The sequence below is a fragment of the Elgaria multicarinata genome, chromosome 7, assembly GCF_023053635.1.
Source record: "Elgaria multicarinata webbii isolate HBS135686 ecotype San Diego chromosome 7, rElgMul1.1.pri, whole genome shotgun sequence".
NCBI classification, from domain to species: domain Eukaryota; kingdom Metazoa; phylum Chordata; class Lepidosauria; order Squamata; family Anguidae; genus Elgaria; species Elgaria multicarinata.
In genome coordinates this window covers 600,197-623,885 of record NC_086177.1, presented here as the reverse complement: position 1 = coordinate 623,885, position 23,689 = coordinate 600,197, and the positions used below count along the sequence as shown (strand labels likewise).

The 23,689-nt window shown below is 45.5% G+C and overlaps 2 protein-coding genes across 3 annotated transcripts in view; both read right to left on the bottom strand.

The window, feature by feature from the left end:
- KAT14 (lysine acetyltransferase 14) overlaps positions 1 to 12,926 on the bottom strand; it is a 75,310-nt gene extending 62,384 nt beyond the window's left edge. Inside the window, exons 1-2 of one of the 2 annotated variants that reach the window (XM_063130042.1) lie at positions 12,560 to 12,926; positions 7,565 to 7,683 (exon numbers count right to left, since the gene is read on the bottom strand). In XM_063130042.1, coding sequence (XP_062986112.1) covers positions 7,565 to 7,683; positions 12,560 to 12,812 — 372 coding nt within the window. In that variant the 5' untranslated portion in view covers positions 12,813 to 12,926. The remainder of the gene's footprint in view (positions 1 to 7,564; positions 7,684 to 12,559) is intronic. The other variant, XM_063130041.1, reaches the window with a different exon arrangement.
- Positions 12,927 to 12,944: 18 nt separating this feature from the next.
- Positions 12,945 to 23,689, bottom strand: part of LOC134401286 (protein PET117 homolog, mitochondrial) — a 47,080-nt gene continuing 36,335 nt past the window's right edge. Inside the window, exon 2 of the mRNA XM_063130043.1 lies at positions 12,945 to 13,098. Within this exon, the coding sequence (XP_062986113.1) occupies positions 12,952 to 13,098 (147 nt within the window). The 3' untranslated portion in view covers positions 12,945 to 12,951. The remainder of the gene's footprint in view (positions 13,099 to 23,689) is intronic.

Sequence of the window (23,689 nt, the reverse complement as noted above, 5' to 3'; positions counted from 1 at the left end):
ATGCAGAGTCTTGCACAACCCAAAGTGCCCGGCCGGCTTTGAATTGTGGCACAGGCGGAGCACCGTGTCTCGACAAGGCCCTCCCGGTACATAAAGACAGCCACGATGATAGAGAAGGCCATCCCGCATGGAGAACGGAGTGGGCGACTCGTCCCTGGCATGTGCTGCCACCAAAGCGTCCCGCACCTGGAGGTCCCGAATCTGCATGATCAACGGGGACCCTAATGGGGCAGCCGCAAAATGTTCTGGACACAGAATCGTTGACCGCTTCTCTTCCCCAAGCTGTGTCGCATATTCAGGCTTCCGGGATAACGCATCCGCCTGTCGATTCTGAGAACGTGGGATGTACTTCAGTTTAAAATTGAACCGAACGAAGAACAGGGACCATCGCTTCTGGCGCTGCGTCAGTTTTCGTGCAGTCTGTAAGTATTCCAGATTACGATGGTCTGTTCTTACCTCCACCGGGTGCGCCGCTCCCTCCAGCAAATGCCACCACGCCTCAAAAGCCGCCTTAATGGCCAGCAGCTCCTTCTCCCAGATGGTGTAATTGCGTTCTGGGGGCGTGAGCTGTCTGGAGTAGAAGGCACAAGGCGACAACAGAGAGGCCTCCTTGTTTGGCTGCAGCAGCACTGCTCCGATAGCGACATCTAAGGCGTCCGTCTCGACTATGAACGGGGTCCTAGGGTCGGGATGCTGTAAAATCGGAGACAATGTAAACTTAGTTTTTAGTTTCTCAAAGGCCTGCTGGGTGCTCATAGTCCACTGGAATGGGGCCTTTCCACGAAGCAACTGTGTGATAGGCTCAGCGAGGGTTGCGAAGTCGGGAATGAACCTCCGATAAAAATTTGCAAACCCTAAGAAGCGCTGAACCTCCTTCCTGTTCCTCGGGGGCTGCCATGACAACACCGCCTCCACTTTTGCTTGGTCCATCTCCACCCCCTTGGCTGAGATCCGGTACCCCAAAAATTCCACCTCCATCAAATGGAATTCGCATTTTTCCAATTTCGCATAGAGGTGGTGCTCTTGGAGTCTACGAAGCACTGCCCGTACATGGACGTCGTGGATGGTCTGGTTCAGGGAATAGATCAAGAAATCGTCCAGGTAAATAATCACGAACCGATCCAAGTAGTCCTGGAACACATCGTTCATGAAGTGTTGAAACACCCCTGGGGCATTGCAGAGGCCGAATGGCATGACCGTATACTCGTACTGGCCGTATCAGGTCATAAAGGCAGTCTTCCATTCATCCCCGGGTCGGATGCGCACCAAGTTGTATGCTCCCCTTAGATCCAGCTTCGTAAAAACCCGAGCATGGTGAAGACGTTCCAACAACTCCGGGATCAGGGGTAGCGGGTAGCGGGTACAGATGGCAATCTTGTTTAAGGCTCTGTAATCATTGCAGAGACGGAGTTCACTGGTGTTCTTTTTCTTCACAAAGAGGACCGGAGCCCCTGCAGGCGACGTAGATGGTCGGATGAAGCCCCCTCGCTGCTTGAGGGGACACACACACGGGCAAAATGCCCCCCCTGCCCACAGTAAAGGCAAAGCCCAGCTGCTCTCCTCCGCTCTTTTTCCACTGCTGAAAGGCGTGGACGGGCTCCTCCCAGCTGCATCGGCTCCTCTGGTGGGCTAGGCACGGGAATCATGGTCGAAGTACCAGACGTCTCTGGAGCAGCTGCAGGACCCCGCAAAGCCCACCCATCAGACCTGGGTGTTTTCTGTAGACGGGCTAGCCTGCGGGCGGTCAGCCTGCCATCAATCCTTGCAGCCTGCTCCATGAGCAGAACTAGAGACTCAGGCGGAGCAGCTCAGGCCAATTCATCCAGGATTGCATCTGAGAGCCCACACTGATACTGGGCTTGGAGGGCACTATCGTTCCAGGTTAGGTCCTGGGCGATTAGGCAGAACTCAGTGGTGTATTCCCTCACTGAGCCCTTCCCCTGGTGCAGGTGATGTATGAGCCTCTCTGCGGTTTCCACCTTGACTGGATCTCCTCATGTTGCCAGCATTTCTTTTAAAAAATTGTCCAGCTGGTTCAGGAGAGGGTGGTCTTGGAGCAGATACGGGGTGGCCCATCGCTGCGCTGGTCCAGACAGGAGGCTGATGACAAACACCACTTTGTGAGTGTCTGTGGGGAAATCCTCTGGCCGGAGTTGAAAATGCAGCCTGCATTGAGCTAAAAAGCCTTCCAGCTGCTGCGGTTTGCCAGAGAATTTCTCAGGGAAAGCAGCCAAACACTTACTCCTTCGAGGGGGGGGGCGGAGGTTGAGCCGTTTGAGCTTGCAACACGGCGACAGCTGTTTGTAACTGCATAACAAGATTCTCCAGCTGCTGGTTTTTCTGTAATAAATCTTCCATTGCTCTTATCTTTGTCAGCCAGGTCAGAGATTATTCTGTCCGGGAAAGCCGCCAAATGGCTTGACAAAGACAGATTAGACCAGCTGGTAACTAAGCAACAGATGAGTTTATTGCAGTTTACAAACAATACCGAGCAGGCAGGGTAAAGGGAGCTTGGAAAGTCAAGGCAAAAGGACGTACTAGAGCAAGATTCAGTCTTACAGAGAAGTCCAGGTTCAGTCCGGGTCTAAAGGACGTGGCAACGAGGGGGAACGGTGGGTCAGTCCAAGGTCAAACACAGCCGATGGTCAGCAAGGTCCAAATACACAGTCCAGAAGTCACGGGAGCAGTCACAGGCAAAACGTAGTCACAAGGCAGTCCAAGGTCGAAACAGGATTCCAGCGTAGGCAGACGTGGTCATGGGGTCCGGGAGTCAAGGCTGGATTCAGGAACTAGGTATTTGGAGCAAGGCACGGGGTCACGAGATCTGAGAGCCAAAGCTTCCGCCAGAAAGCTCAGATAATCTCTGACCATTTGGCATGGCTCATGGCTGCGCTTTTATGCTCAGTCAGAGTGCTGAGTCATGGTCTCTCAGCTGATCTCTAATTGCCTGGCGTTTCTGGTGGAGGCGGCGAGACCGGCGTCTGGTTGCCTTCTCCGCCCGCAACTGGCTGAAACCAGGCTTCTCCGCCTCTTCCTCAGACTCCTGCGGCTCCTCTGTAATTTTTGCTGGCATCAGGCCCTCAGAGCTGGCAGAGGTCCCAGCTGGCCTTGGCTCCTCTCCCGGAGGCTCTGCCACAATCTCTGCCAGTTCAGTCTCCTTATCACCTGAGCCGGGCCTCTCGGCGCTAGGTCCAGCCTCTGCCACTTCCCCCTCATCTCCCGACTCCATCTCCATGCAGGGCATGACAGATAGTTTATTTTACCACTGAAGAAGTCCACAGGTCGAACCCAAACATGTTTGGTGTGCTTGTAGGTAAAGACAGTTTTAATATTACAATATTGTGTTATTAGTCCAATATATATCATGTATTTGTTTCAAGTGTGTATGTGTGTGTGTATCTTTTAACTACATGGAAAAATTAAATAACTTCTAAAAAATATTTTATTATTACTATTGTTTAATTTATCTATTGTTACCAGTGCACCCAACCTAGTTGCTCTGTTTTAGTGTTCAATAGCATCTCTGTCCAACAGATGCTGAATGGTTGAACAAATCCTCTGATGCTTCTCACTGAACCTGGAGACTGGAACTAGAAGAAACCTGTCTTTGGGAAAGGTCATGAATTCAAGGGCACAGCCATGTGTGGCCAACCCCTACTTCTGGTATAGATCAACAATGCCCCCCTAGCGTTTCCCATTTATCATCTAACTGAAAGCCAGATGTTCTCTCTCCCCCAACCAATCCTGTGCAATAAACTCAGCATAGGCTTTGGGACTCAAGGATCTTCTCAAGTTAAGTAATGTGACTAGATAAGTTAGACTAACTTGATTTTATTTGGAATTCTGTATATGTGTGTGATTGTTGCCTAGGCCCTGATGACATGGATGATATTTGGACGTTTGGCTGCATTGCTCTAAAAGGCATTTCTTGCTGAAAACTTCCCGATGTGAAAAACCACATAGGGACAAAGCTACTTTGTTTTAAGACTCTTACAAGCTTTTTGGTAAGCTCTCTATTTCTGGACTTCGGGAAAGTAAGTCTCAAACACCTTTCTTTTTCTTTTTTCCTAAACCTAGCCTGAAGAGAGGGGACCTTGCCAACAGGGCTCAGACACTCCCCAAGCATCTGGACAGACTAGGGTGTGTAAAGAGGTTCATCTTGACTGGAAATTCTTTTCCAAAGGAACCCACACATAAATAAGGGGTTCATCACTTCCAGTCTCATAAGACCAAGTCTAATAGTCTCAAGCACCTACCTGTCTGAAGTGATGAGTGCCCAAGACTGCCAAAACAACAGCAGGCATCCTCAAATTAGGACGGGAACTGCATCATGCTGAGGACAGCATTCCCAGACACATGCCTCCACAACTAGATTTGGATGGCATGCTGGCAATAGGAAGAGCGCTGTGATTTAAACGGGCCTGTTCTGACATTAAGAGAAACACCCCCAGGAATGAAATGACTGAGAATCCTTCTCCTTAGCTTTCAAGCCTTCCTTCTTTGATGTGGAAGATAGCACCTTCTTGTCCTTGGATTTCACCAAATTTGGTGTGAGTGTATATGTGTGTGCAAGGGTGGGTGGGCGAGATAGAAAGAATGAGATTCCCTTAACATCTTGCTTTCAGAGAAAGGGATTGTAGAGGGTGGCTTTGGACTTTTGAACCATCTCTCTCAGTTGTTATGAGGATCAGGCCCCCTTTCAGCAATTGCACTGGTTGCCTATTCATTTACAGGACCAGTTTAAGGTTTTGGGACTAGTATATCAAGCCCTAAACTAGAATACTTGTAAGAGTGCTTTCTACTCTGTCACTAAAGTCATCAGATGGGATGCTTCTGGTGGTTCTGCATGGGCCAATTGGAGTCCACCCAGAATAGAGTTTTCAGTGTGATTGCTCCCTTTCTTCAGACCAGGCTTTTCTGCTTCCACAAGTCTTGTCCCCTAGCAGTTCTTTGACAGCAGAATTTTTTCTTCTTACATTCTCAGGAAGTTTAGCAGGTTCTCTCTTTCCGGAGTTTTAATAGGATGTAGACATTACTTGGCTCTGATCTACTATAGCTCTTTTGGGTTAAATATGCAAGGGTGCTAGGGGTAGAGGTGGGGAAAAGCAAGGGTCTCAAATGTATAGGTGTGATAGAGCCTTATGTGGCGCAGAGTGGTAAGCGGCAGTTACTGCAGCCAAACCTCTCCCCACGGCCTGAGTTCGATCCCAGCAGAAGCTGGTTCTCAGGCAGCCGGCTCAGGTCGACTCAGCCTTCCATCCTTCCGAGGTCGGTAAAATGAGTACCCAGCTAGATGGGGGGAAAGGCAACTATGACTGGGGAAGGCAATGGCAAACCACCCAGCTACAAAGTCTGCCAAGAAAACGTCAGTGAAAGCAGGCGTCCCTCTAGGAGTCAGCAATGACTCAAGTGCTTGCACGAGAGGTTCCTTTCCTTTCCTTTCCTTTCCTCAAATGGGTGCTCATCACCTCTCAGGAAAATGTTTGCTTCCATAAAATGTGCATCTCTTTTGGTTAGCTGGAGGGAAAGGATGTTTCTGGACCTAAAATTGTTCCTATTAGCCTGTGGTATGTGACTGTGTAGGGGCCCAGGTCCTTTCTTTATTTACAGTGATTCCAGAGTTATGGACAATAAAAGATGAAAGGCATAAAACATTGTATTAGTTTTTTTAAAAAACAGAATATCAGTAAAATATATGGCTGGTCAATTGAGTCCTAAGATGTTTAGGTTTTTATACACTAGTAGCAAAACCTTAAATCTGGCTCTGTAGCGATCAGGCAGCCAGTCCAGTTCACTCAGTAAAGGTTTTGCCTGCTGCAAAGGGCAGCTCCTGACAACAGCCGAGCTGCTGCATTGTCCACTAACTCCAGCTTCCAAAACAGCCCCAAATAGAGCACATTGCAGTAATCCAGCCTTGAAATTACTAATGCCTGTACCATTGTGGCCAAGCTATTCCTGTCCAGGAAAAGCTGTAGCTGGCAAAAAAAAAAAGTCAAAGCTGGTAACAGGCACTCTGAGAAACCATGGCCACTTTGGCTTCCAGTGGCAGTGATGGATCTAAGATGGATCATTGGTCTGATCCAGCTTGGTTCTTCTTATATTCTTAAACCAAAATATGCCACAATATAAAAAACATAAAACATAACAATTAAAAAGAAGAAGAATGCTACTATGTAAATTGCACAATTTCTATGTTATAGTGTAATTTGTTAGCAAGGCTAAGAATGAAAGCAGCTTACCCCTTTCCACTGTAAACAGTCAGGGCAATTCTAGCAACACAAACAGCTCCTCCCACAGATTGTCTAATATAACTGCAAGCATCACCAAAAGTGATGAAAATAATCTTCATAGACATAGACTAGTAGCTAGAATGTTGGGCTAGGACCGTTAAGGTGACCTAACCTATCTCATAGGGCTGCTGTGAAAGGCTGGTGGGAATAAAGTGGGGAACTATGCATACAACCTGCGCTTCTTGGGGGAAGAGACGAATCCAATTTCTTTCTTTGTTTTCACAATAGTCCTGCCTCCTCCCCTTTTCTGTTTGTGATCGATATGACTGGCCCCTTCCATATATTGCTGTGATATTTCTAAATTGATGTTGCCGTGGATGATGGGGGTGAGTCGGATGGTATTGCTATATTATCTCTTGTTTAAAAATGAAATCAAGAAATTTTTAAACTACTGGAATTTAAACATGAGATAAAGGAAATATGCTACCATGATGCAGCAGAAGCTAAATCTAACAATACATCTGCACACAGGTTATGGCCATTTCAAACATTTGTAAACTGCTCCATACATAGTAGTCAAAACAGCCTTCAGGATGCAACTGTATGGAGAAAGTAAGGTGTGAACCAGGGATGTCCAGGGATATAACCACTGCTTTCCAGCAACGAATATAGTTGCTGAAAAGTGTGCCAATGGTAACTAATTTGCCAATTAGAATCTTACTACTTCAACACAGTTAGGCACACAGCACTCCTCTGTGTTTACAAGCTAAATTGAAGAACATAAAAACGTAAGTAGAGCATTGCTGGATCAGCCCACATATGTGCTATGAAAAAGCCAAGTTTTGTGTTGGGCATAATTAGAAAAAAATGAAAATAAGACTGCCAATACCATACTGCCTTTGTATAAATCTATGGTGCAACCACACATAGAAATGCCCATGTTCCAGTAAATGTAGAGAGGAAAAATCCTTATTTTCACATTTAGAAGCTCTCTCAATTAACAAAAACTCCAGACAGTATCATAATACCCAGAAATCTGAAATCCAGTTGAGATGACACTTCAGGCTCTGTGATTAGCTAAACAGTAGTTCTCTGGGGTTAGCACTAAACACAAGTTGTGCTGTCGCACACAACACTTTAAGCCACAGTTAGAGCCACTAATTCTGTTGCCAATGGTCCAACTGTGGTTAGTGAGTGAACAGGGTTTAGCAAAACACATCGCACAAGACACCTTATACCTTGTTGCTTAACCAAAAGCCTTAACCAACAGGGTTTAAGATGTCTTCTGAACAGGACCTTACTGTGCAATTACTAAGGGTTCGCTGGTTACTTACTTGCTGCCATGTTAGCCTCAGCCGTTCAAATTGCTCCTTCCCCTCTTCTGAGCAAACACAGCAAGTAAACTTGAAAAAGTTATCACCCTTGAGATAGGTAATCTGCTCTCTCACCTGACCTGTAAAACAAGTAAGCAAAAGCCAGAGCCTTAGTTCTTTTACAAAAACAAATATTGCAAGTCATACAATTACATAAGAACATTCCATGCTCGAAGATTAAGGCTGCAATCCTACAACCATTAATCTGAGAGTAAACTCCAATGAACACAGTAGGATTGTTCTCAGAAGACATGTATGCAACATGCACAGGAAACTGTCTCACCGCAATAGCTATTCATCAGAAGTTATCCCTTATCTTTAAAGAAACCACAAAAGGTTAGTATTAAATTTTAATACTAATTCTAATTCATAATTCTAATTCGTTTTCATATTCAGACTGCAAATATAAAGAGATCAGCAAAAAATGGACTGCATATACCTTTACTAGAAGCATTCAAGATGCAGCTGGACAGTCATCTTTCAGGTATGCTTTAAGGTGGAATCCTGCATTCAGCAGGGGGTTGGACTCGACGGCCTTATAGGTTAACCAATTCTACTATTCTATACTACGTACAGTGTGGTGTTGTGGCTAAGGTGTTGGACTGGGAGTCGGGAGATCCGGGTTCTAGTCCCCACTCAGCCATGGAAACCCACTGGGTGACTTTGGGCCAGACACAGACTCTTGGCCCAACCTACCTCACAGGGTTGTTGTTATGAGGATAAAATGGAGATGAGGAAGATTATGTATGCCACCTTGGGTTCCTTGTAGGAGAAAAGGCGGATTATAAATGTAATAAATAAATAAATAATAAATAATACACCAAGTTGGAAAATACTGCACAATAAAGAAATATTGATTGGAACACTTTCCAATCAGCCACTGGAACATGCAAGGGTTTTAATAGTTCCAGAACATGCTCTATCAACTTAGACACTTTGCTGTTCAGTTATACTACCATAAGGCAGGGCTGGGGAACATTGATCCTCCAGAAGTTATTGGATAAAAATCCCACCATCCCTAACTGGCTGGAGCTGACAGGAGTTGGAATCCAACAACATCTAGACAAACAGATTCCCCAGTCAAACTGGAAGATCCTAATCCAAACCTCACACTGACTGGCCGGAGCTGACGGGAGTTAGAATCCAACAACATCTAGACAACCAGATTCCCCAGTCAAACTGGAAGATCCTAATCCAAACCACACTGACTTCTGAACAGACAGGCTTATGTGGTGGCGTTTTTATGGTTTATACAGTAAGTGATCACTTCTTAGAAACAGCAGCTATTTGAAAAGGAATCCCTGAACTTAAGACACAATTTTCCCATGTGCATATATGCACACATTGGGTAATTACCAGGATTTCTTCCCTGGTACTGAAATGAGTTCTCTCCCCTTCACATTTGGCAGCAGATATGAGGCACATATAGTGAGGCAGTGGCCAGGATCCAAACAACAGTGAAGTCAATTCTGCTGGAATGTTTCAGGCTGCCCTCTCCAAAGCAAATACTAAGACTCCCTGAAAAACGACTTATGAGGGTTCAGAGGAACCTCTAGTGCAGATCCAACAATGTAAGTGCTGCAACTGAAAAACTGGCAAGTCTCCGCATACAGATAGAAGCACTTTATGTATGAATGTGGGGCTGTTGGAACTTGGCCAGTTACTTCCATCATAGTTACCATCATTACAACTACACAGAAGTTAAAGTTTGTGTAATCTATTTTCTCTCTTTAGGAAGCAAACCAAAACAAGAACATCTATGATGCACAATAAATTTGCTTCTTATATTTTTAATTCACCTAACAAAAGTTTTCTGGGAAGATTGAATCAAGATAAAAGAAAAATTGCAATAGAATTCAAAACAAAAACTCCACACAGCACAGGAAAAACAATGTCAGATCTATAAATAAATAAATAAAAATTAACATCTAAAATGTAAAACTTAAATAATATTCCCAGCTATTAAGAAGCTATGTTGGGTGGGGGGAGGAGGGAAGGAAACACATGCATTAATTTTAATCACACTTCTACTTTTCTTTCTGCCTAGATGACCACAGTTCATGGCTGTTGCTTTTATTACAACATTTAGTATCTTTTAGAAGTGACAAAAGGGCTGGTTCACACCTGTATACTCATCACTTGATGAGTGTAACATCAGACAGTGACATACATGTATGAATCAAATATCGCATTTAGAATTTTCTTATATTATACAACCCTTTGGAAGTAAGTTAAGCTTTTTGCTGTATGGAATAATCCAGCAATGAGAAATCAAGTGTTTTACTTGTTTGTGTGAACTAGCTTTAAAATTAAGCTATTACAAAGGTTTGTATGTAAATAAGGAAGAGCGGGTTGTGGTGGAGTGACTGCAGGCACTCTTGGAGGATACTGATTATGTAGACCCATTCCAGTCTGAGTTTCAATCTGGTTACAGGATGGAATCAGTCTTAGTCGCCCTGATGGATGACCTTTATCGAGAGAGGGACAGGGGGAATGCAACCCTGTTAATTCTTCTCAATCTCTTATCAGCTTTTGGTACTATTTCTTCTTGATCTCTCATCAGCTTTTGATACTATCGACCATGGTATCCTCCTGGATCGATTCTGCGTGATGAGCATTGGAGGCACTGTTACTGTGGTTCTGGTCATACCTATGGGGCCATTTCCAGAGAGTAACAGTGTGACTGTTCCTCAGCTCCTTGCCAATTGAGCTATGGAGTGTTAGGGTTGTACCCGAGGAAGCCTCCTCGGATGAAGAGGAGGAAAACTTACCCGAAGGAGAGGGTGCTTCCTCCCCCACAGCCAGGCCAGAGACAGGCATGCAGAGGGAAGAAAGCTGAGCAGCGGAGGGGGATGTAAGTCCCTCAGAGGAACCACAGGCTAGCCAGACCCTTGCCGTGCCTGATGCTCCGGAGACAGAATCGGAGATGGGGAGACCACTCAGCCCTCAGGAGCGGAGGCATAGGAAAACGGCAGAGCAGACACAGGCAGTGAGAAGGAGTTTGTGCGTGCAAAACCAGCTGGGAAAAGATGCCCAGCTTAAATAGGAAGCTGGGTCAGAGGATGAGGCACAGCTGGACTCAGGGTGGGATCATACTGGCAGGGCTTGAAAGGGAGGAAGCCAAAGGCTGGCTCGGTCTGGCAAACACCTTTTGCTTCCCTAGTAGCCAGTGCATTCCTTGTCTTGTTCCCTGCTTCTGACCTTGGACTCTCAACCCGGACTGGCTGACTGACTTTGCTTGTACGTGTGACCCTGGCATTCTGGAAAACGGACTCAGCTCTTGGAGAGGACTGGACTTTGGACTTTGGCTTAGCTCTGGACTCTGTGTGATTTGCACTCCCTGTTTGGCTTTACAACTCGGACCGCAGCTAGCTTCTGCTTGCATTCTCGGTCAGATTTATGGCTGGGTAATTGGACAGCATAATAAAACACTTAGAGATAATGCTTCGGCTCAAGGCTCGTCTTTGAAACATAGTGACGCAGGGCACCATCTTGTCCCCAATGTTGTTTAACATCTATATGAAGCTGCTGGGAATGGTCATTAGGGTATTTAGAGCTAAATGCCATCAATATGATGACATGCAGCTCTATCTCCCTGTGACAACTGAATCAGGTGAAACTGTGCACCCTGTGGTTGAGTGGTTCCTGAATCCAGGAGATAGGCTCATTGCCTGTTCTAGATGAGGTTGCATTCCCTCTGAAACATCAGGTTTATAGTTTGGGAGTACTCTTGGATCCATCTCTGTCGCTGTAGGCTCAAGTGGCTTCAGCAGCTCAGAGTGCCTTTTACCAGCGCCGGGTTCGCCAGCTACAGCCTCTCCTGGACAGGGATAGCTTGGCCATGGTGGTACAGGCATTGGTAACCTCAAGATTAGGTTACTGCAATGCACTCTATGTGGGGCTGCCCTTAAAGCTGCTCCAGAAGCTGGAGCTAATGCAGAATGCAGCAGCTCAGCTGTGGAGTAGAGCTGCTCCTTTCCAGCATGTAACTCTTTTGCTAAGGGAACTGCACTGGCTGCCTATTAGCTACTGGACCAGGTTTAAGGTTCTTGTACTAGTGTAAAATCCATAACTTGGGAGCAGGATACACAAGAGAGCGCCTTCTCCCCTACCAAGCGGCCCGATCACTGAGGTCAACTGAGGACATGCTCCCGGCGGTTCCACATAGACCTACTGTCCAATTGGAGTCCACCAGGGGAAAGCCTTCCGTATAGTCATCCCTATTCTATGGAATTCTCTACCTTTGGAGGTCAGGCAGGCACCAACTTTGTATTCCTTCTGGCATCTCCTGAAAATGTTGTTGTTCCAGGAAGCCTTCCCTTAATGAAAATGTCATTGTTCCCTTTTATTGCACTTTTGTTTCTTTTAAAAATGTATTTTAATATGTTTTTATTGTTTTATTCAATTTGTCCACCACTCAGGAATTCTTGAATGGGGAAGGGTAAATACTGTAAATAAATAAACAAAATAATTAATAAATATACATAAACACTTTTCTAACAGCATAATTTTAGAGACAACTCACACAAAGAAGTACATGATTTGATTTGTCATCACTGGATTATATGCAAATATAAATCAGGGATAGGACACATGCAGCCCCTACCACTCCCAAATTCGGGGGGGGGGGGAATCTTTACAGTATCTGTAATGGTTAAGGAGAGACAAAAGGGTAAAAATTAGCTTTTATCGTTCTGTAACTGCTAGAGAGCTAAATTATATTGCAAACACACTAATTTTCACTGTTTGGATACTGTAGCCACTACAGACACTATTTTTTATTTTATGGCTTTTAGTTTAGAGCACCTACAAGGGATATGTGCAGCCCATGGAGTTTGTCTGGTGGCAAAAATGGTCCCCAGACCACCCCCACCCCTGATATAGATACATACACATGCACACAGCTCAAATTCACAAAGGGGAATAGTTAAAATATTAAGAATTAGGGAATCCTACTTGCTGGAATCCATTTCTGGCATCTTTCACAGTAGTAAGACATCTCCTCTGTCCACATTGGGTCTCCTTCATCACTATTCACAGAGTCCCCACTTTGATCATGACTCAAATCCACTGATGCCTGATCTTCAGATTCTACTATGAGAAGTGTCTCTCCTTCCACTTCCCCTTCTTCCAGCCCTTCTGAAGGTGATGTCCTTGTAGCTTCATCATCATGACTGCTCATCATCTCACTCATGTACACATTATCCATTGTGTCTTGAACAGAGTTACTTTTACTATGTAAGAAGCTGTCTCTTCCAACATTTAAAGCACATGCAATATAAAGACTGTCTCAATAAATATGAAACCAATCAAATTATTGAAGTGAAAATGAAGATGCCAATTCTTCTTTACTGTTGGGATTCTCTTGTCATTAGCATTTTGCTTCTTTCCATTTCAGATTGTTTGGTCAGGGCAGTCTGTTGCTCCAAAAGACGAAGATTTTCTTGTTTACAATTCTGTCTCTCAAAGTCTCTGACCACTCCTTCACGTAGCCTCTGAAAAATGACATGAATCATGTTATTCGTTTCTAATACTATCTTGTTGAAAGACCACAGGCATAGAACTGACTTCCCTAACCTGGTAGCCTCCAGAGTTGTTGGACTACAACTCACATCTTCTCATCATTCCTACCATTGACAATGCTGGGGTGGGGTGGGGGTGACAGCAGTTGTACAAGTCCAGCGACATGGAGGCTAGTAAGCTGGGAAAAGCTGGTATTGTTAGAATAGAGCCTGGGTTCCCCTGGTTTGGTTTCAGATGCTGAGTCAGAACTAGAAGAAGCCCAGTCAACAAGGAGCAGGGAACGAAATTCCCAAGGCTCTCCAGGAATCAGGGATGAATCTCCCCAAGATTATTGAACAGTAGGGTCAGGTTCAGAGATCATCTTCCCTCTCCCAGCCCACCCACCCCGGTACTCAGCCTTTGCTGAAGGGGGAGGGAACATCTGAATTGACAAATCTGCCACAAGGGCAAGCAGGTGGAGTTGAGAGGAGGTGGGAAGTGGTCTGCCAGACCAGTTGCACATCAGAAGTTGGGGCAAGAGGAGCCTCCCAGAAGAAGTTCAGTAAAATCCTGTTGGGCATGGCTTAAAACCATCCATTTGACAGGCAACTGCCTTGGTTTGTTTGGCTAATTAAACTTAGAGGATAGGTCCTAGCCTTCACAGTCGCTTCAAGTGTGAAGAGGTGTTTTTTAATGAATAAGGACTTCGTGGATTGCACAGCTTTTGGCGGGAGGGCTTTGAACCACAACAGGTAAAGAGCAGAGGAGGGCAATCCCTGGCCTGCGCTGGGTTCCAATCCTGTCCATGGAGGGTTGAACATCTTCTGCAGGCCGCAACCATACCCTTTCAAAGTCCTGCCCCCTTCTAAAGCACAAAGGAGTATCCCCAATTTATCTCTGATCTCAGATATCGGAGGCAAGCTAGGGATTCCCTTGCACAATTCTTGTGCAGTTTGTATCCCAATGGGGAACGTGTGCAGCCCAAAGGAGCAGCCCAAATCAGTCCCCTGCAAGCCCTGGCTGAGTCCCTATGTGTGTACACAGAAAGGAGCTGCAAGCCCCACATGAGCCCTTTTCTCTGTGGAGAGACATGGAGAAAAAAATGTTTTTAAGTGGGTGGGGTAAAACAGATGACATCATGAGCTTGGTCCGATGGGGTAAACCGGCTCCCAGACCAAAATTGGTTGCCCTCCCTGGTGTAGAGGTACTGCTGCAAGAAATAAAGGCCAACAATAAAATTTAGCAACCAATCATGAAGTGCAAAGATTATTTTCAAATATAGGTTTTTACACTCTGTTAACTTTAAGAATAACCCCCCCTCAAACAATAATAATTTATCCCAGACCAACAAGGATAAATATGCCACCTGCAAATTGCACCAGAAAGAGAGATAGTTATGTAAGGATCAATGCCTTGTAATTATAGTCTCAAGAATCAATCACCAAAAGTATGCAAATCATAGGAACAACTGACTGCATGTAATATTGGAGCATAAAACAATGGGGATGATTCAAGTTACAAAATGAAGAGGGAACACAGAAGAAGAAACAGATGCAACAGACAAAGTAGGGCCAATGTGAACCTGGAACCATATGCGCAAGAAGGATGTGTTCTACCTATTCTGTTTGTTCTTTTTAATAGCAGCAGCCAACCGAACACATTACAAGAGGAATAAAATTAATAATGAATTTCGCAGATTAGGGTGAAGCAGAGAACTGCATGGAGAACAGTGGTGCAACAATAACATTTTGATGGCTCGTTCAGCCAATCACAATTTGTGGTGAGTTGCTCTCTGTATTCTGCCTATGATTGAAAGCTATTATTTGTTTGTCAGAAGTACACACTGCAATTTCCATGCCATAAGTTGCCCTTTGTTCAGTTCACAGTTTCTTTCACCCTGGTCCTATCCTTCACTGTCCCCTTTTGTCCACTGAAGCAAATATAACTCTTCTATAGCTTGATAGCAGGTGAAGCAGTGGCTGCAGTTATCTTTTACAGGTCTGTTACAGAGGCAGGAAAGCTCTCTGGGTAATTCTAGATTCAGATTATCTATTTTCCACAGCATCATTTACTCTAGCCAAAAGTAAGTGATCAAACACTAGCAAAGTAGTCATATGAATCAACATTAACAATGGAGATGAACATATGTGAACTCACATGACCACTTACTACATTGTAGTCACTTAAAAACTTGCCACACGCGAAGACTAATTTTGAGTAAACTATACCAAGTATCAACATAACATGGTGCACAACTAATGTCTGGTGATGAGAATTCTGTACTTACATTCTTCTTTATTCCTGATCATTGATTTGGAAATAGGAAAAATTCTCCTGATTACTTGGCAGAGTATTATTTATTACATTTCTATACCACCCAAAACCTGAAACTCTCTGTGCAGTTCACCACAATTAAATCACAAATTCATCATAAAATACAATATAAAATGTAAACATTTAAAACTACAGTATAAAAATACAACCAAAAAATAAAACTAAGCAGCAATGCAGAGATTTAAAATACTATATTACTGACAACAAGTTTCCCAAGTGGCTATAGTCCATGCAGTGGCAATTTCCTACTCAATAAAATGGTCATCTGTAATGGTAATCTTTTAAGGAGAAGTAATCTCAAGTAACATGTGCTTTGAGGCTACAACAGCCACTATACTTGAGAGGGTTGTGGCGGAGCAACTGCAGGCACTCTTGGAGGATACTGATTATCTAGACCCATTCCAGTCTGGGTTCTGATATGATTACGGGACTGAATCAGCCTTGGTTGCCCTGATGGATGACCTTTATCAAGAGAGGGATAGGGGGAATGCAACCCTGTTAATCCTGCTCGATCTCTCGGCGGCTTTTGATATCATCGACCATGATATCCTCCTGGATCAACTCCGTGGGATGAGCATCGGAGGCACTGTGTTACAGTGGTTCCAGTCCTACCTATGGTGTCATTTTCAGAGAGTATCATTGGGTGACCCATCCTCGGCCTCTTGGCAATTGAGCTATGGAGTGCCGCAGGGCACCATCTTGTCCTCAATGCTATTTAACATCTATATGAAGCCGTTGGGAGCGGTCATTAAGGGATTTGGAGCTAAATGCCATCAATACGCTGATGACACGCAGCTCTATCTCCCTGTGGCAACTGAATCAGGTGAGACTGTGCAGGTCCTGGACCAGTGCCTAGACTCAGTAATGGGCTGGATGAGGGCCAATAAACTGAGACTGAATCCTGGCAAGAAGGAAGCCCTGTGGGTGAGTGGTTCCCGAGTCCGGGAGACACGCTCATTGCCTGTTCTGGATGGGGTTGCACTGCCTCTGGAAGAACAGGTTCGTAGTTTGGGGGTACTCTTAGACCCATTTCTGTCGTTGGAGGCTCAAGTAGCCGCCACGGCTCAGAGTGCCTTTTACCATATTTGGTTGGTTCGCCAACTACGGCCTCTCCTGGACAGGGATAGCTTGGCCATGGTGGTACAGGCATTGGTAACCTCAAGATTGGATTACTGCAACACTGCCCTTGAAGCTGCTCTGGAAGCTGGAGCTAGCGCAGAATGCTGCAGCTCGGCTGTTGTCTGGAGCTGCCCCTTTTCAGCTTGTAACTCCTCTGCTGAGGAAACTGCACTGGCTGCCTATTCGCTACTGGGCCAGGTTTAAGGTTCTTGTACTTGTGTACAAAGCCCTAAACAACTTGGGACCAGGATACCTGAGAGAGCGCCTTCTCCCTTACCAACCTGCCCGGTCACTGAGGTCATCCGAGGGCCTGCTCCTGGTGGTTCTACATAGATCCATCCTCCGATTGGAATCCACCAGGGGAAGAGCCTTCAGCGTGGTGGTGCCCCTCCTGTGGAATTCCCTGCCTCTGGAGGTCAGGCAGGTGCCAACCTTGTACTCCTTTTGGCGCCTCCTAAAAACATCTTTATTCCAAGAAGCCTTTCCTTAATATGCAGCCTTGGATCTCTGTTTTTGCTTCTTTTTAAATTTTGTTTTAACTGTTTTATTCTGTTTTTATTTTCATTTTATCTTGTACATCGCTCCGAAATTTTTCAATGGGGAGCGGTATATAAATATTCTAAATAAATAAATAAATAATATACACAGCTAGAACCGCCAATGTGGGAAATACTTAAATTCAGAAGCATTGTTTAGACTGGCTTTGGGGGCTCAGGGTTAAGAACTGACAAACAATGAATTGTTTATTTATTGAGGTTTTTTGTTAACCAAACTTTCAGGATTAGGGAGACTAGCAATTTAAATTTAAAAAAATGTACTCATTTGACAGACCCTTTCATTTATATTTTTTAAAAAATTTCTTTTTGGTAGTTATGATGTAGTTAAGTGTGTATGCGTGTGTGTAAAAAAGTGATCCCTTCTTTCATTGTTCCTGGATCTACTTACTATTACGATCCATGCAATAATAGTCCTGGATCTGCCATAGAACCTGTAAAAAAAATATGTGCAGGGAACCTTGAAGTTCGTATGTGTTTTAGGTCCATGCAAGAAAATAATTTTCTTTGTTGTTTAATCCTACAACAACTCACAGTTCTGGGTTCGAACATCACTACTCAGGAATGAAGCGTTCCTGAATTGTTGATTGATCAAAAATGATTGAAAGTGAAGCAGCATCGCTCCACTCTTGCTCCTAGCCCTGACAATTCATGGCGAACCATGTCAAGGTTACCCATCTCCTTGTGTAGGAGGCTCCTACTTCTGCTCGCCAAAAACAAGTTATAGCAGTGAGTAAAACAACTTTTATGACCTGGAATATATTTTCTCCTGTCAGGTACGAGGCGAGCCACTGACCAGCCAACCAGGAAAGGCCTTACCTTCTACTTTCTGTCTAAAAGCTACTTTGGTGAAACTCAAGAAATAAACACTAAAGATGCAAAAATGGCTCCAACAGCAGGAAAGAATACTAAAGGAGGTAAGGGAGACGGGGGCTTAGAGGGACCGGGTGATGATTTAGTGCATCAAATACATTTAGAATTATAAAGGGATTGGGGTACAGCTTTCATTGTTGCTGTCAACCCTATAGATGCCAAACTGTCTGCAATTACTAACAAACTGGCTCAGTTTGGATGACATAAAAACAATGGTGGTTTAAGTAGTCAATCGTAGCTTAACTAGTCAACAGTTGACTATTGTGTCATTTGTCAGGCAAAAAACACCCCACAGTTTACTATTTCCATGAAATAACCAACGGAGATAACCAACGCTCTGCACTATTCGCACAACTGTTGGTTAGTGTGTCAGCTGTCAGGTTCTATGGACTATTTTGGTGTGTCAAGTTGGATATTTTGACTGGCTACAGTGTCTCTGGGCATGGGCAGCCAAAACTACAGCCACCAGAACTCAATTCTAAAATCTCCCTGGCAACAGTTTATGCCCACCTCCCTATCCAGCCCTCATTACACTCATGAAGCGGCTTCTGACAGGCACCTATGCCCAGAATTGCCCCCCGTTCCCACCTGAGAAGCAATTGATGTTCCGCTCGCTGTTGCTCGGGACAAGTCTGCTCATGCCATGGCAGCCCAGGTCATGAGGGTCAGACTGGGGCTGTGCAGGAAAGGGGGTAAGGAACGAGCAGTCGTTTCGCCACAACATCCTCCCATCCCAGTGGGAGGGGCTCCATGCGGATCTTCAAGTGCTAACCCCAAAAGGCAAGCAGCCCTTCAGTGAACACATTGGAGCAGCAACACCTACCTCAGATCCACTCCACATGCACTGCCGCAAGCTCCAGGTGTTGGCTGCCAGCGATCACAGCCACCCCATCCTGCTTCCCCCCATCTCCTTTCCCCAAGACAACTTAAATTCCCCAGGTAGCAAGGGGCACCTTCCCCTTCGTGCCTCTCCCAACCAGTTGGCCCACTTGCCCTTTGCATACCCCAACCCTTCTCTGCTCCTGCCCTCTCAGCAATCTGCCCTGTGGCTGCACTGCCCAGCTGAGCAGCCACCCTGATCTTCCCCCGCTCCTCTGCAATCCTACTCTTACCCAAGCCCAGCAGAATGCCCATTCAAATGGTGCACGTGGGCAAGCAAGCCCCAGAACCACCTGAACGCACCTGCTGCAATAGTTGTGTGAGACTTCTGATGGTTCTACATCCCCGCTGTTCTATCAGCCCCCTCCCTGCCCCATTGTCCATGGCAACTTCCCACAACTATCTGCAGCTCCCTAAGCTCTATTCCCCCAGTGCCACAGAGGAGCCCTCCTGCCTGATAAAGTCAGGTTGCTTACCTGTAACTGAAGTTCTTCGAGTGGTCATCTGTGCATTCACACTGATGGGCTCTGCGCCTGCGCGGAGTCTCATCCGGAAACTTCCATAGCCTAGAGTTTTGGCGGGAACCCGGTGCGTACTGCGCATGTCCTAAGGGGTTCCCGCCCAAGACCCTCAGTTTCTAAGTGACCGACATTGTGGCCAAAAAGTACTGAGAGCAATATTTACATATACATGACATTATAGAATATATACCCACAACACCAGCGGGGAAAGACGGGTGGGTTGTGTGAATGCACAGATGACCACTCGAAGAACTTCAGTTACAGGTAAGCAACCTGACTTTCTTCTTCGTGGTCTCTGTGCATCACACTGATGGGCGAATAGCAAGCTAACCTACCTCGGAGGTGGGGTGGTGTTGTCATCGTAGAATTTCAGAGAGGACGGCTCTACCAAATGTGCAGTCTTGCCTGGCATGTACGTCGAGACGATAATGTCTAACAAATGTAGAGGGTTTTGCCCAAGTTGCCGCTCTACAAAGTGTCATCAGTGGAATGCCTTTCCCAAAGGCGACGGACATAGCTACAGCCCTTGTTGAGTGTGCTTGGACTTGTGCTGGAATTGGAAGCTTTTCAATCTCGTAAGCTAGTTTGATAGTTTGTACTACCCAACAAGAGAGTCTTTGAGTGGAGATGGCTAGTCCTTTAGACTTACCATTATTATTATTATTATTATTATTATTATTATTATTTATATAGCACCATCAATGTACATGGTGCTGTACAGAGTAAAACAGTAAATAGCAAGACCCTGCCGCATAAGCTTACATTCTAATAAAATCATAATAAAACAATAAGGAGGGGAAGAGAATGCAAACAGGCACAGGGTAGGGTAAACAGGCACTGGGTAGGGTAAAACTAACAGTATAAAGTCAGAACAAAATCAAGTTTTAAAAGCTTTAGGAAAAAGAAAAGTTTTTAGCTGAGCTTTAAAAGCTGCGGTTGAACTTGTAGTTCTCAAATGTTCTGGAAGAGCGTTCCAGGCATAAGGGGCAGCAGAAGAAAATGGACGAAGCCGAGCAAGGGAAGTAGAGACCCTTGGGCAGGCGAGAAACATGGCATCAGAGGAGCGAAGAGCACGAGCGGGGCAATAGTGTGAGATGAGGGAGGAGAGATAGGAAGGAGCTAGACAGTGAAAAGCTTTGTAGGTCAACAGGAGAAGTTTATATTGGATTCTGAAGTGAATTGAAAGCCAATGAAGAGATTTCAGAAGTGGAGTAACATGGTCAGCGTGGCGAGCCAAGAAGATGATCTTAGCAGCAGAGTGGTGAACAGAAACCAACGGACTGATGTGAGAAGAAGGAAGGCCAGTGAGAAGAAGGTTGCAGTAGTCCGAGAAATAACCAATGCATGAACAAGAGTCTTGGCAGAAGAGACAGACAAAAATGATCGAATCCTGGCAATATTATACAGGAAAAAACGACAGGATTTAGCTACTGCCTCAATATGAGGAATAAAGGAGAGTGAGGAATCAAATATAAAGCCAAGACTACGAGCTTCCTTGACTGGAGTAAGCGTAACATCATTGACAGTAAGAGAGAATGAGAGATGAGGAGAAGGTTTAGGAGGAAAAACGAGCAATTCAGTCTTTGCCATATTAAGTTTCAAACGACGATGAAGCAACCAAGCTGAGATATCTGAGAGACATGCCGAGATACGATCGTGAACATCAGGAGAAAGATCCGGAGAAGAAAGATATAATTGTGTATCATCGGCATACAGATGATATTGGAGGCCATGAGATTGAATAAGATTACCCAAGGGCAACATGTATAAAGAAAACAACAACGGACCAAGCACCGAGCCTTGCGGAACCCCTACAGAAAGGGGAAAAGAAGAAGACGAGCTGCCATTAGCCAACACGCTGAAAGAGCGACCCGCTAGGTAGGAGGCAAACCAGTTATAGACAGAGCCACAAAATCCAAGGTCATGAAGGGAATCTAAAAGAAGATCATGATCAACCGTGTCAAAGGCTGCAGTTAGATCAAGGAGAATAAGAACGGAATAATGGCCTTCAGACTTGGCAGTAAGAACATCATTGGTAATCTTAGTAAGGGCTGTTTCAGTGGAATGCAAAGGACGGAATCCAGATTGAAAAGGATCCAGAGCAGAGTTACTAGAAAGAAAATCAAGACGAGAGTAGACCACACGCTCCAGGATCTTTGAAACAAACGGCAACAAAGAGACAGGTCGGTAGTTAGACAGAGATAGCCCATCAAGAGTAGGTTTCTTCAGAATAGGAGAGACTGTAGAATGTTTAAAAGCAGAAGGAAATGAACCAGAGGACAGAGAAAAATTAATAATATGAAGCAAGGAAGGGAGGATAGCAGGGATAAGGTTAATAAAGACGCGAGAGGGAATCGGATCACAAGAACAAGTGGAGGGCTTCGAAGAGCGCAGTATTGTAGACAGTTCATCAGCTGAGACCGAAGGAAATGCAGAGAAATTTGCAGGAGGAACTGACAGATGAGGAACAGGAACTGGAAGAGGAGCAGAGCTGGCCAGATCAGAGCGAATAGTTTGGATTTTAGCATTGAAAAAAGAGGCAAAGTTATTAGCAGACAGAGAGGTGGGGAGAGATGGTGGATTAGGCTTCAGGAGAGAATTGAAGGATGCAAAGAGCCGCTGAGGATGCCTAGCATTTGACTGGATCAACGTTGAGTAATACTGCTGTTTGGCCAATGAAATGGCAGAAGAGAAAGAGGAGAGTACAAATTTGTAACAGACAAAGTCTGCCCAGTCCCTGGTCCTACGCCAAAGGCGTTCAGCTGCCCGGGAACAAGAGCGGAGGTAGCGGAGGAAAGAGGTGAGCTGTCATGCCTTGCATGGAACCGGAGTCGGGAGATGAGGGGGAGTTGGCAGAGGCTGGACCCAGTGCAGAGGGGCCTGGCTCAGGAGAGGAGAATGGACTGGCAGAGGCTGTGGCAGAGCCTCAGGGAGAGGAGCCAAGGCCAGCAGGAACCTCTGCCAGCTCTGAGGGCCTGATGCCGGCAAAGACTCTGGAAGAGTAGCAGGGATCTGAGGAGGAGACGGAGAAGCCCGGTTTCAGCCAGTTACGGGCGGAGAAGGCCACCCGACGCAGGTCTAGCCGTCTCCAACAGAAACGCCAGGCAATCAGAGATCAGCTGCGGAACGCTGACTCAGCACTCTGACTGAGGATAAAAGAGCAGCCGGGAGCCCTGCCAAATTGTCAGAGATTATCTGAGTTCTTCGGCGGAAGCTTTGGTTCTCAGACCTCTTGACCACGCACCTTGCTCCAGATACCGAGTTCCTGAACCCAGCCTTGACTCCCGGACCCCGTGACCACGCCTGATGACTTCTGGAATCCTATTGTGACCTTGGACTGCCTTTGACGACGTTTTGCCCGTGCCTACTCCTGTGACCTTTGGACTGCATCTCTGGACTTTGCTGACTGTTGGCTGTGCTTGACTTCGGACTGAATCACGGTACCTCTGCCTTGCCACGCTCCTTGGACCTCGGACCGGACATCGACCTCTCTGTAAGCCTGCACCTCGTCTGACGACGTCTGTCTTTCCCCTTTTCAAGCCCTTTTTCCTGCCCTTTCCTCCCAAGTCTGTAACTGCAATAAACTCCTTGTTGCTAAGATATCAACTGTGCTCGTTTATCTTTGTCAAGCCATTTGGCAGCTTTCCCGGACATGAGCCACGGTTGGGGTTGAGAAGGGCGAACTATCCGGGTTGTAGATGGAGCAAGATTATCAAGAGTTGAAGATAAGGAGGAATTAAAGAAGGAGACAGCTGAGTCCAAGGAGACAGCCGAAAAGACAGAAGGAAGAGAGGAGGCTAGAGACTGAGAAAAAGCCTCATAATTGATAGATTGCAAGTCACGACAAGAGCGAGAAGCGGGACGTGAAGGAGGAGGATTATGAGTAATATTGAAAGAAACTAGGTGATGATCTGACAACGGAAAGTGAGCAGTAGAAAAGTCCAAAACAGAGCAATTCCGAGTGAGAACAAGATCCAGACAGTGTCCAAGGGAATGTGTGGGTGCATCAGATCAAAGCTTAAGATCATAAGAGGAAGATAATGAGTGAAATCGTAGAGCTGCAGCGTCTTGAGGGTCATCCACATGAATATTGAAGTCACCCAAAATAAGAGTAGGACAGTTATCAGAGAGGAAAAAGGACAGCCACGAATCAAAATCAGAGATAAATTTTGAGGACGAGCCTGGGGGGCGATACAGAACTGCAATCTGCAGTTGCAATGGAGCGAAGAGCCTCACCACATGTACCTCAAAGGAGGAAAAACAATGTGAAGGTGGAATGGAAAGAGGCTGGAACTGGCACAAAC